Raw genomic sequence first — 12,694 nt, 5'->3', positions numbered from 1 at the left:
TACGCAGGCTGAGTCCCTACCTGCCCGCAGACTGTCTCGCCAGAGTGGTGCATGCTCTAGTTATCTCTCGCTTGGACTACTGCAATACGCTGGGGCTACCTTTGAAGGTGACCCAGAAACTACAACTAACCCAGAATGCGGCAGCTAGATTCGTGACTGGGAGCGGCCGCCGAGACCACATAACACCGGTCCTGAAAGACCTACATTGGCTCCCAGTACGTTTCCGAGCACAGTTCAAAGTGTTGGTGTTGACCTTTAAAACCCTAAATGGCCTTGGTCCAGTATACCTAAAGGAGCATCTCCACCCCCATCGTTCTTCCCTGACACTGAGGTCCAGCGCCGAGGGTCTTCTGGCGGTTCCCTCGCTACGGGAAGCCAAGTTGCAGGGAACCAGGCAGAGGGCCTTCTCGGTAGTGGCACCCACCCTGTGGAATGCCCTGCCACCAGAGGTCAAAGAGAACAACAATTACCAGACCTTTAGAAGGCATCTCTTTTTTTAAAAAAAATACATTTTATTCCAATTTTCCAAATTCAACCAATTAACAAAACCAATCTTTTATACAAAATCTTATATTCACATCTTTTACCTTGCTCCGCCGAGCTATGACTTCCCCCCCTCCCTTCATGCGGGTTTCTTGTTAATTCCCTTTTTTGCAGTTCCTTTTTTGACATATTGGTCAATTCGTAAGGTTTATTTTAATCCTGCGAGAGTTTTTAATGATCTACAGTTTTTCTCCATATAGTCCACATATTTACTCCAGTCTTTTTGAAACCTTGTCTCCCCCTGGTCACGAATCTTGCATGTCAATCTAGCAAGTTCAGCATAGTCCATCATTTTTATCTGCCACTCCACAATTGTAGGTAATTCCTGTAATTTCCATTTTTGGGCTAACAAAGTCCTAGCCGCGGTTGTTGCATACATAAACAATGTTTGATCTTCTTTTCTAATCTCTCCTCCCATTATTCCTAACAAAAATGCTTCTGGTTTTTTTGGAAAAGTATATCTAAACATCTTTTTCAATTCGTTATATAAACTTTCCCAAAATCTTTTAACTTTTTCGCATGTCCACCACATATGATAAAATTCACCATCTTTCTCTTTACATTTCCAGCAACTTTTGTCACTCATTCTATACATTTTAGCTAATTTAACTGGAGTTAAATACCATCTGTACATCATCTTATATACATTTTCTTTCAAGGCAGTACATGCTGTAAATCTTAAAGTTTGATTCCATAATTTCAACCACGCATCATATTCAATATTGTGCCCCAAATCTTTTGCCCATTTAATCATCACTTCTTTTGTCAACTCATCTTTTGTATACCACTCCAACAACAAATCATACATCTTTGCCAAAAGCTTTGTTTTGCCTTCTAGCACTTCTATTTGAAATTTGGATCTTTTATCCTCAAAACCTATTTTTCTATCTTCTTTAAGCACATCATTTATTTGATGGTATTCTATCCATCCTGTTAACACTCCTTTAATGTCCTCAAAAGGTTTTAAACTCCATCCTTTTTCAGTTTTCGTCAAGATTTCCTCATACGTGGCCCGCCTCTTCTCCATATTTACTTTCTTAACTGTTAATACCTCTGCTGGTGAGACCCACCAGGGTGTTTTAGTCTCTAACAGCCTTTTATTTCTTTCCCACACCTCGTACAGAGATCTTCTTATCACATGATTCGTAAACCCGGTATGTGATTTCTTTTTGTCATAACATAAATATGCATGCCATCCAAATCTATTGTTAAAACCTTCTAAATCTAACAAGTCCGTATTCTCTAGAGTTATCCATTCTTTTATCCAACAGATACAAGACGCTTCATAATAAAGTCTCAAGTCTGGCAGGGCGAATCCACCTCTTTCTTTCTTATCTACCAAAATTTTATGTTTTATTCTAGGTTTTTTCCCCTGCCAGACAAATCTTGATAAAATCTTTTGCCACTCTTGGAATTGCCTCGTACCTTTAACCACAGGTATAGTTTGAAATAGGAATAACATCTTAGGTAATACATTCATCTTTATTGTTGCGATTCTTCCTAAGAATGACATTTTCATATTAGTCCATCTTTCCAGGTCTTTCTTTATTTCCTTCCATACTTGTTCGTAATTATCACTATAAAGATTAATATTCTTTGCTGTCATCCATATTCCCAGATATTTTACCTTTTTAGCCACGTCGAGTCCATGTTTTAACTGTAATTCCTGTTTTTCTTCTTTCGTCATATTCATTGCCATAACCTTGGTTTTTTGTCTATTTAATTTGAATCCTGCCAATTGGCCAAATTTCTCCATTACTTCTATAGCTTCTGCAACACTTTCCTTTGGATTTTCCAATGTTAAAACTAAATCGTCTGCGAAGGCTTTCACTTTAAATTGCTTTGCACCTACCTTAATACCTCTAATTGTAGATAGGTCTCTTAATCTGATCAATAATATTTCCAGGACCATGATGAACAATAACGGTGATAAAGGGCAGCCCTGTCTAGTTCCTTTTGTGATTTCAAAATATTCTGTTAGGGTTAGAAGGCATCTCAAGGCAGGGAAGCTTTTAATGTTTGATGGATTTCTGTATTTTAATGTTTTTTGGGAAGCCGCCCAGAGTGGCTGGGGGAACCCGGCCAGAGTGGCGGGGTATAAATAATAATAATAATAATAATAATAATAATAATAATAATAATAATGCCCCAGATAAAAATATATCTGTTAATTAGGAAATTTGAATGGCTTGGGATTCAGAGTATAAAAGTTGGGATTCAGAGTATAAAAGTTCAGAGATGAGGGAGAAATTCAATTCACATTTCATGATCATGGCGCTGCATTTTCACACAGCTTGATCTAGAATTAGCTGTGAAGGTTTTATAGAGCTGCAGCCTAAGCACAAAAAAGGAACTGAAGAATGTAAGGGAACATGAATAGCACTTAGCAATGTGAGAGAGGATCCTTCTGGGGCACCACAGAGACCTTTCCTGCTGGCCTCTTACCTGGGAGTCAGTTGTGCAGCTTGCTTAAAATATAACAGCATCTCCAGCTGCTTATGCCACTTTCTGTTACTCATGTGATGGATTTCCAGGATTATGTGTCTAACTTCCAGCATTTTGATTACATATACTTTTATTGGATTTAGTATTTAAATTATTTGGCTTATTTTTTCACAGCTAACAGTCCCGGTTTGGGTTGTGTTAGAGGCCCTGTGAAGATTCTTGATAGAGTATCCTACAAATTGCACTTCCACAAAAGAATGATATCTACTGTGGTCACTGAATTCTGTGGGACCACTTTCCATAGAAGAGTCGTGAGAGCTTTATAGCTGATACAACCTTTTTCTCCTAGGATGCTGGGTTCTGATGTCATCCCACTGCCACATATTTATGGAGCCAGAATTAAAGGAGTGGAGGTTTTCTGTCCACTTGATTCCCCACCTCCTTATGAAGCTGTGGTAGGCCAGAATCATGTGCAGGTACTGTCCATTGGATTCCACCAACTTGATGTGCTTTCACAGCAGGTTATTGAAGTTTCATTTTTCTGCTTAGGAATAAGTAGCTAAATACGTTCAGGTTTTAACTGGAAGTTGCTAAATTGGGAATGAAAGATATTTAGCTAGTTTTATGTCTCTTGAGTATATACTTTTGCTTTTTTTGTAGTGTTGTTTTTTGTAGTATCCTAGAATTGGATCCAATTTAAACCAGTGGAACTCAGTAACCTCATTGATTTTCAGTGAATCTACTCCATGTATGGTGAGAATCAGGGTCCAGTCTGTAAACCTGAGTGTAATACTTGAAGCTCAAAAGGCATAAATAGTATATTCAATTTCACTGGTAATCTGAATTTTTTAAAATATATATATATAACATGTTTTGCTGTTCAAAGCAGGCTTTAAAAATAATAATGAAGTTTTCCCTGAGGGATAAGCTACTTTCCATTTGCATAACTCATTTTGATAATAATTAGTTTAAAAAACCAAGCTTAATATGGTTTGACGTGCTTTTTGCCCTGCTCCTTATACCCCACCCTCACCTGTGGCCCAAGGATTATATCAGGGGTCAGCAAACTTTTTCAGCAGGAGGCCGGTCCACTGTCCCTCAGAGCTTGTGGGGGGCCGGACTATATTTTGAAAAAAAAATATGAACGAATTCCTATGCCCTACAAATAACCCAGAGATGCATTTTAAATAAAAGGACACATTCTACTCATGTAAAAACACCAGGCAGGCCCCACAAATAACCAGAGATGCATCTTAAATAAAAGGACACATTCTACTCATGTAAAACCATGCTGATTCCCGGACCGTCCGTGGGCCGGATTTAGAAGGCGATTGGGCCGCATCCAGCCCCTGGGCCTTAGTTTGGGGACCCCTGGATTATATGCTTGCTTGCTAGCTCTTTAATATTTATTGGTCTTTGAATGGGAGGACAGGTGTTGGTTTTACCAAGATACTGAAGAGCTATTGAATTGTCCTTTCTATGAATTCCCTATTAATATTTATGTGGATAATGTTAATTTTTCATTTAGGGAAACACATTTCAAATTTCAGATGCTTCAGAAGCTGTGATTGGCTCACCAGGACAGAATGAGGCACAAGTATCTCCAGGTAAAGATTTAGGCTTTATTTTGAGTACTTAAAAAAACGCCTTTGGAAGTGTTGTGGTTGAGTTAATGCTGAATTAATAAGCAGCAAGAGGATGCATCTCTGTAACAAATGTTTCCTACTATTGTTTTCAACAGTGCAGCATCTGACATGGGATTTCATTAGAACAATTGGCCACAGTTAAGAGTATTAAATGTGATTCACCTGCAAAACTTGTTCCTAGAACCCCACATCAGGAATAAGGGGTGACGAACCATTTTTATCTAAATTATGGGAGAAAGTACCCTCTGCTTTTGAGCTTCAAACAGATTCAATAGAAAATTCACCAGATTGTTCAACAGTACTTTATAATTTAAAAAAATTACAGTGTTGTTTCAGATAAGAGCAAACAAAAAAATAGAATGCAGTTCTACTCAGGTTGGTCTGTGAAAAAAGTTTTAAATAGGTTTTGAATAAATGCATTTGGTTTATTTAAACTTTTTTTTTCAGAAATATTGTATTCTATCAGGGAAATGTTGAATTCAGGAACCGATAGAATAAAGTTTATGGCTTTGTATCACTAGATGGACGAGGACAAATAGATTTGAGCTGACTTATAGTAGATTTCTGTTAATACAATGCTTTTAGAAATGTTGGTGGCAAAGAACAGTATTGGTTGTCTAACTGCAGAGCAGCTGGATGATGCTAACTTTGTGCATCTCTGACAGAAACCCTGAAACATGGCTTTCTCATGGGAGGAGCTGTCACAGTTCCTGTGCTAGCCAAGTAGCTCTTGAGCCCTGAACAAGACTTTGTCTGCCACTCACCCCATCTTTGCAGTTCTCCTGTTGATTTGTCCTTTGTAGGCAGTAGCTAAAGAGGTTAGCAGATGGTTTTAGCAATTCAAGCTGATCTTGAATTGAATTGAGTTGAATCTGTGGTTCAGCAAGCTTTTGTCTACACCCAGACGGGCAGGGTAGAAACAATATTATTATTATTATCATCATCATCATCATCATCATCTAACTTATTTTCATTTCACTACCGTAGGAACTGGGCCAGTATCAGTACCCAAAACATTTGTTTCCAAAGCTGATTATATCATTTTTGTATTACAGTGGAACCTTGATTTTTGAGCGTCTCAGAAGCCAAACAATTCGGAACCTGAACACCAAAAACCCAGAAGTAATTGCTTCCATTTTTAAATGTGCCTCGGAAGTTGAACGGCTCCCAAGGCACGTTTCTCCACTTTTTCAATGGATTTTGCCAACTGCCCTTTGATCCTTAGTTTTCGAACGTTTCAGAAGTCAAAGAGTCTTCCGGAACAGATTACTTTGGAAAACCGAGGTTCCACTGTATTACTGAAGGAATGAACTTGGCCTTTTCTTTTTGTCTACAATGTTTGCTTCTTTGTGTTTGACAGATTTGAGATGGTACTCCCAATTTTTAATTGTTTTTATTATGTCTTTATGAATTAACTCCATTTTCTATGGACCCAGCTGTTCAACTTGGGTGATGTCAGATTCAGACATCCCAGATTAAGTGAGCCTTTGTGCACAGGACTGAGGTGTGGCTCTGTGTCACTGGGCAGGTCATTCGGCCTATAGAAGTCTCCTGTGGTCTACTCAGACCATGTGGAGGGTCCATCCCAAGAAGCCCGCAATGGTAGGAGGAGGCTTGCTGTTGGATTGGGGGGGGGGGTAGAGGGTGAGGATAGGGAACCAGCTCACCATCCTGATAAGTATGAGTAATGTGAACATAGTTTTGTCAGATGTGACACACACAGTAAACAAGTTTTTGGATGTTTCTCTAGAATGCCCTGTTGGAGCTACCTGTGACAAGGAGTATTTTTTCTCTTTTACAAATAAATTAGTGTGAGTAATACATAGTTTATTTTAAAAATAATTGCTTGGGAGCCAATATTTGGTTTAAAAATAGTCATAGAAATCTGTTTGATATAAATATTAATACATGTCCCGAGGATCTTTTTTTTCTACACACTTCATTACATACAAAGCTTATTCTAACTTATTTTCTTGTCCCTTCTGAGTTGTTTCTTTGTTTTTGCAGTAGGCGGAGATGAACTTAATTCTATAACTAGAGAGACCACCTTGCAACCAGATGCCAGTTTAGTCCCTGCAGCAACCTGCAAGACAGTCCTAAAGCCTCTCAGGAAACGATCAAAAAGTGATCCCGTGCTGCATGGATTTCCACCAAGAGGTGACGGGGTTTTTCAGTTGTGGACCCACTCACTTTTATTTTCAGCCAGTGGACTGGCTCTGCCCCTGTTTTTGCCCCATTGGGCAGTTCCAATTTTGGTGTTAGCAGGTTATCTTGCCATCCACAGTGGCAAAGGAGGTCCCAGTCACCAGTCATGACAAATAGGCTTTTTGTCCCCCTGGTGGAAGAGGGGAAGCCATGCTGGGCTGCAACTGCCGCCCACCCAAGAGCCAGGTAAGCAGCCATTTCAGGCTGCAAAATAAAAGAGGTCTATTTGCATTTAAGACTTTTTGATCTGTAATTGGACTGATGCCTTGGAGGAGCAAGTTAACTAATGTAAAATTTTTGTGTCTGTCTGTCTGTTTTGTTAGTGTGTATTCCTTAGTAGTTTCTTATTCCTAGCAACAATTTTGTAAAATATACCTTCAGGGATGCCATTTTGCAGATGAAGCTTGCATTTGCGCTTTACCATTCAATTTTTCTGTGTCCGACACTGCTGTTTGCTAAATTTGTTTAGTCCAAAAATGGGAGTCATCTTATATACAGGTGGTGAATGCACAGGGGCTTGGCCCTGGTGTGGGTGGCCCGGGTTCTGGTTCTTGAAATATGGCAACCCTAACTTTGGCTGATTGCTGCAAAAAAAAAGAGGGGGGAAAAGCTCAGGAACTTTGGGCAACTTCCCTCAAAAAAGCTCAACAACTTGGGGTGACTTTCCCAAAAAAAGCTCAAAGTTATTCTGTTTGATGTTTAAAATGCTGATTTCTTAATTTTGGGATAAAAAAAATAGGGGTCGCTTTATACATATGTAGTACTATCACAAGGGACCCAGGTGGCGCTGTGGTTAAATCACAGAGCCTAGGGCTTGCTGATCAGAAGGTCGGCGGTTCGAATCCCTGTGACGGGGTGAGCTCCCGTTGCTTGGTCCCAGCTCCTGCCAACCTAGCAGTTCGAAAGCACGTCAAAATGCAAGTAGATAAATAGGAACCGCTACAGCGGGAAGGTAAACGGCGTTCCATGTGCTGCTCTGGTTTGCCAGAAGCGGCTTTGTCATGCTGGCCACATGACCTGGAAGCTATACGCCGGCTCCCTCGGCCAATAATGCGAGATGAGCGCGCAACCCCAGAGTCGGTCACGACTGGACCTAATGGTCAGGGGTCCCTTTACCTTTACCTTAGTACTATCACAAACAATTTACCACCTTATTTTCTGATTGTGAGTTCCCTGGCAGAGTTGATTTTAACAGGGAGAAATGTAAAGTACTACACTTGGGCAAAAAAGGACAGGACCACACTTCAAAATGACCTTAACAGATTAGACAACTGGGCCAAAGCAAACAAGATGAATTTTAACAGGGAGAAATGTAAAGTACTACACTTGGGCAAAAAATAAAATAAAAATGAAAGGCACAAATACAGGATGGGTGACACCTGGCTTGAGAGCAGTACATGTGAAAAGGATCTAGGAGTCTTGGTAGACCACAAACTTGACATGAGTCAACAGTGTGATGCAGCAGCTAAAAAAGCCAATGCAATTCTGGGCTGCATCAATAGGAGTATAGCATCTAGATCAAGGGAAGTAATAGTACCACTGTATTCTGCTCTGGCCAGACCTCACCTGGAGTACTGTGTCCAGTTCTGGGCAGCACAGTTCAAGAAGGATACTGACAAGCTGGAACGTGTCCAGAAGAGGGCAACCAAAATGGTCAAAGGCCTGGAAACAATGCCTTATGAGGAACGACTTAGGGAGCTGGGTATGTTTAGCCTGGAGAAGAGAAGGTTAAGGGGTGATATGATAGCCATGTTCAAATATATAAAAGGATGTCATATAGAGGAGGGAGAAAGGTTGTTTTCTGCTGCTCCAGAGAAGCGGACACGGAGCAATGGATTCATAATGTCTTCGTAAGTCGAGGTTTTCGGATGATGAAGTGCTGCTTGCAAAAAGACTTCCGGGGTTGTCGACTTTGGAAGTCGAAACCTTCGGAAGTCGAAGCGTTCGGATGTCAAGGTATGACTGTACCAGATTTTTCATTCCATAAGGCACACTTTTTTCCACCTAAAAAGTAAGAGGAAATGTCTGTGTGTCTTATGGAGCGAATGCGTGGTCCCTGGAGCCGAATTGTCCAGGGGCTAAAGGCAGATCAGAAAGAAAGAAAGAGCTAAAGGCTAACGAGGGAATGAGTGCATCGAAAGGAATCCGCTCAGCAGCTGATTGCAAGAGATCAGGCAGGGAGATAAGAGAGCTAGCTCCCTTCCTGGTCCCTTGCCTAGGCCTCAGTTGTTGTCTGCAGAGACATGTGACTGGCTGATTAGGTTATCTGTCTGAAAACTGTAGAAATTGGTCCCTTTCCTTATTTTCTTTATGAAAGGGACCAATTTCTACAGTTTCCAGACAGAATTTTTTCCCTTTACAAGGATTTTTTCCCTTTACAAGGAAACTCAGCAACTTTGAGCTGATCCTTAAAAATTGAGCTTCCCCCCTTTGCAAAAAAAGATGCACAACTCTGACCCCCCCAAAATGAGGCTTTTTCCATTTGCAAAAAAAGCTGCACAACTTTGAGCTGATCTTTTAAAAAAATGGAGCTTTCCCCCTTTGCAAAAGCTTCCTCAAATATTTAATGGGGGGCAAAGGCACCTGGGCCTCTAGGAGTTGGCTGCTATGCCTAGGACAATTCAAGAAAACAAAAAAAAAATATTGTTTTCCTCCTCTAAAAACTAGGTGCCTCTGAAATACATATATCCTTAATACTGTTTGACTCTTTCTACACTTTTGTAAGACCTGTGATTATCAGGTTCCCTTTTTATATTTAAAGACAGCTGATCTACCTTATTCTTTTGGGAGGTAGGAGGGTTTGGCAAACATCATGTGTTTGAAGTGCTTCTGCTAGTCAGTGCAAAGCCCTCACTGGATGCAAGACTGTGTACATGCTACCCACAAGCATTTTCTTTTTCTTTTCAGGTCCAGTGCTGAGTTGTGAAGCTGCTACCCAAACAGAATTAAAACCAGAACTAGCTACTGTCACTTTGCGAAAGAGTCTGAGAGCGAAGGCCTTGCGCTCACGACCTCGGTCTTTGATAGACTACAAATCCTACATAGATACTAAACTGCTTGTGGCAAGGTTTCTAGAGCAGTCTTCCTGCACCATGACCCCTGACATACATGAACTAGTGGAAGACATAAAGTGTGTTTTAAAATCAGATGAAGAGCACATGGAGGAAGCCATCCACAGTGCCAGCTTCCTTGAGCAGGTAATTGATTATTGGAACTGAACTGTAATTGACACCTCTGGCTTTCAGGATGCAGATTCATTTTGTAGCTGCAGTTTTGTAAGTCTTGCTGGCCTGTGTCAACTTGGTTTTTTGAAAGGAAAAATAATAGTTCAGTCAGAATCAAACAGTTTAGGGTTTCTTATGCTAGGGACTGAATGTGGTGATGGAGAAATCTAGTCACAATTTTCTAAGCCTGGAGCTAGTGACAATAGGTGGTGGATCTGTGTCAATAATTTTTATTTACCAACTTTTCACTTCTGAATTTATAAAATGAAATTTTTAAGCTCATCCCTATGGCAGAGTGAAACAGCAAGAAGGATAAACATATGCTAACTTCATGTGGAGGTAGTGATCATGTTAATGCAGAAAAAACTCATTATATACTGATGTAGTACTACTGACAAGTATGGAATAATATTTTACTCGCTTGGAAAACAACCATGATACCTGTTGATGAAGCTTCCAAACTCATTTAGCAAAACAAAAAAAAAATACAGACCAGCCCCTTTGATTATCCGCAGCCCTCTAAAGTCTGGAGTTGGGAGGTGGGTAAGTCAAAAAACACCACAAACAGAGGGAAAGGAGTATGTGCTAGTGGAATTGATTGTCTCTTAATATATCTGGGTTCCCCCCCCCCAAATGACCCTGAATTTTTGAATTTTATTGACATTGATGCTGCATTTATGTTGTATTTTATGTTGTTCTTATGCTGCTATTAAGTCACATTTTAATGCATGTTTTATATTTGTTGTTAGCCACCCTGAACCCAGTTTTAAAACCGGGAAGGGCGGGGTATAATTTTTTTTATAAATTATATATACCTGTACCTGTATATTTGGTTTCCTAGGTTGCTATCAAATGCGAGATTATTTCCTGCTTGTCGAATTCCATGCTGAACTAGGAAAGGAGTAGAAATTGCTCAGGATTTGAAACCAGCCTGTTTGCCATAGGCCTCTTGTTGCTTTTATCCTAAAAAAAACTTTTTTAAAAGCAAAGAAGTGGATACAACTCATTTGTCTGGATTACTGAATAGTTTTGCTGTCGTTAGGAGTAAGTGCTATAGACCCATCAATAAAATACTAATGAGAGTCTTTTTAGGTAGCATTCCAAATAAATAAATTGATGTACAGTGGTACCTCGGTTTAAGTACACAATTGGTTCCGGAAGTCTGTACATGAAGCGTACTTAACCTGAAGCGAACTTTCCCATTGAAAGTAATGGAAAGTGGATTAATCTGTTCCAGACGGTCCATGGAGTACTTAACCTGAAGCGTACTTAACCTGAAGCGAACTTTCCCGTTGAGAGTAATGGAAAGTGGATTAATCCCTTCCAGACGGGTCCACGGAGTACTCAACCTGAAGCGTACTTAATCCGAAGTATGAGTGTAATTGGTTCTGGAAGTCTGTACTTAACCTGAAGCGTATTTAACCTGAAGCAAACTTTCCCATTGAAAGTAATGGAAAGTGGATTAATCCGTTCCAGATGGGTCTGCGAAGTGTTGTTGTTGTTGTTTAGTCATTTAGTCGTGTCCGACTCTTCGTGACCCCATGGACCATAGCACGCCAGGCACTCCTGTCTTGCACTGCCTCCCGCAGTTTGGTCAGACTCATGTTGGTAGCTTCGAGAACACTTTCCAACCATCTCATCCTCTGTCGTCCCCTTCTCCTTGTGCCCTCCATCTTTCCCAACATCAGGGTCTTTTCCAGGGAGTCTTCTCTTCTCATGAGGTGGCCAAAGTATTGGAGCCTCAGCTTCAGGATCTGTCCTTCCACTGAGCACTCAGGGCTGATTTCCTTCAGAATGGAGAGGTTTGATCTTCTTGCAGTCCATGGGACTCTCAAGAGTCTCCTCCAGCACCATAATTCAAAAGCATCAATTCTTTGGCGATCAGCCTTCTTTATGGTCCAGCTCTCACTTCCATACATCACTACTGGGAATACCATAGCTTTAACTATACGGACCTTTGTCCGCAAGTTGATGTCTCTGCTTTTGAAGATGCTGTCTAGGTTTGTCATTGCTTTTCTCCCAAGAAGCAGGCGTCTTCTAATTTCGTGACTGCTGTCCCCATCTGCAGTGATCATGGCGCCCAAGAAAGTAAAATCTCTCACTGCCTCCATTTCTTCCCCTTCTATTTGCCAGGAGGTGATGGGACCAGTGGCCATCAGTTGTTCCATATCCAGTTCAAACTGTAGCTTCTTGTCCCACATAGAGATTTCTCAGGAGACAGATGAGGTGATCAGGCACTCCCATTTCTTTAAGAACTTGCCATAGTTTGCTGTGATCAACACAGTCAAATGCTTTTGTGTAGTCAATGAAGCAGAAGTGGATGTTTTTCTGGAACTCTCTAGCTTTCTCCATAATCCAGCGCATGTTTGCAATTTGGTCTCTGGTTCCTCTGCCCCTTCGAAATCTGGCTTGCACTTCTGGGAGTTCTCGGTCCACATACTGCTTAAGTCTGCCTTGTAGAATTTTAAGCTTAAAATTTTAAACTGAAAGTACTCAAACCGAAGCGTACTTAATCCGAGGTATGACTGTACAGGCTCAAATTCACATGTGGCTTGACTGTTTTTCAACATACCGAATGGCCCATTTTAGTGTTTTAAGATTGTTGGGATTTTCATAATGAAAAGTAGCTGC

The 12,694-nt window shown here is 40.6% G+C and overlaps 2 protein-coding genes across 7 annotated transcripts in view; one reads left to right on the top strand and one right to left on the bottom strand.

Moving 5' to 3' along the window:
• The window catches only part of KLF9 (KLF transcription factor 9), a 619,671-nt gene that overhangs the window by 248,608 nt on the left and 358,369 nt on the right, over positions 1-12,694 (bottom strand). The window lies entirely within an intron of this gene.
• Positions 1-12,694, top strand: part of ENTREP1 (endosomal transmembrane epsin interactor 1) — a 30,061-nt gene that overhangs the window by 16,455 nt on the left and 912 nt on the right. For 3 of the 6 annotated variants that reach the window (XM_088652771.1, XM_060280046.2, XM_035099641.3), the window contains 4 exons: positions 3,338-3,509; positions 4,517-4,595; positions 6,642-6,791; positions 9,747-10,036. In XM_088652771.1, coding sequence (XP_088508897.1) covers positions 3,338-3,509; positions 4,517-4,595; positions 6,642-6,791; positions 9,747-10,036 — 691 coding nt within the window. The remainder of the gene's footprint in view (positions 1-3,337; positions 3,510-4,516; positions 4,596-6,641; positions 6,792-9,746; positions 10,037-12,694) is intronic. The other 3 variants (XM_088652773.1, XM_088652770.1, XM_035099643.3) reach the window with 1 other exon arrangement.

Source organism: Zootoca vivipara, chromosome 10 (genome assembly GCF_965207765.1).
Source record: "Zootoca vivipara chromosome 10, rZooViv2.hap1.1, whole genome shotgun sequence".
NCBI lineage: Eukaryota > Metazoa > Chordata > Lepidosauria > Squamata > Lacertidae > Zootoca > Zootoca vivipara.
The sequence above is the reverse complement of the archived record's forward strand: the minus strand, read 5'-3'. Positions and strand labels throughout refer to the sequence as shown.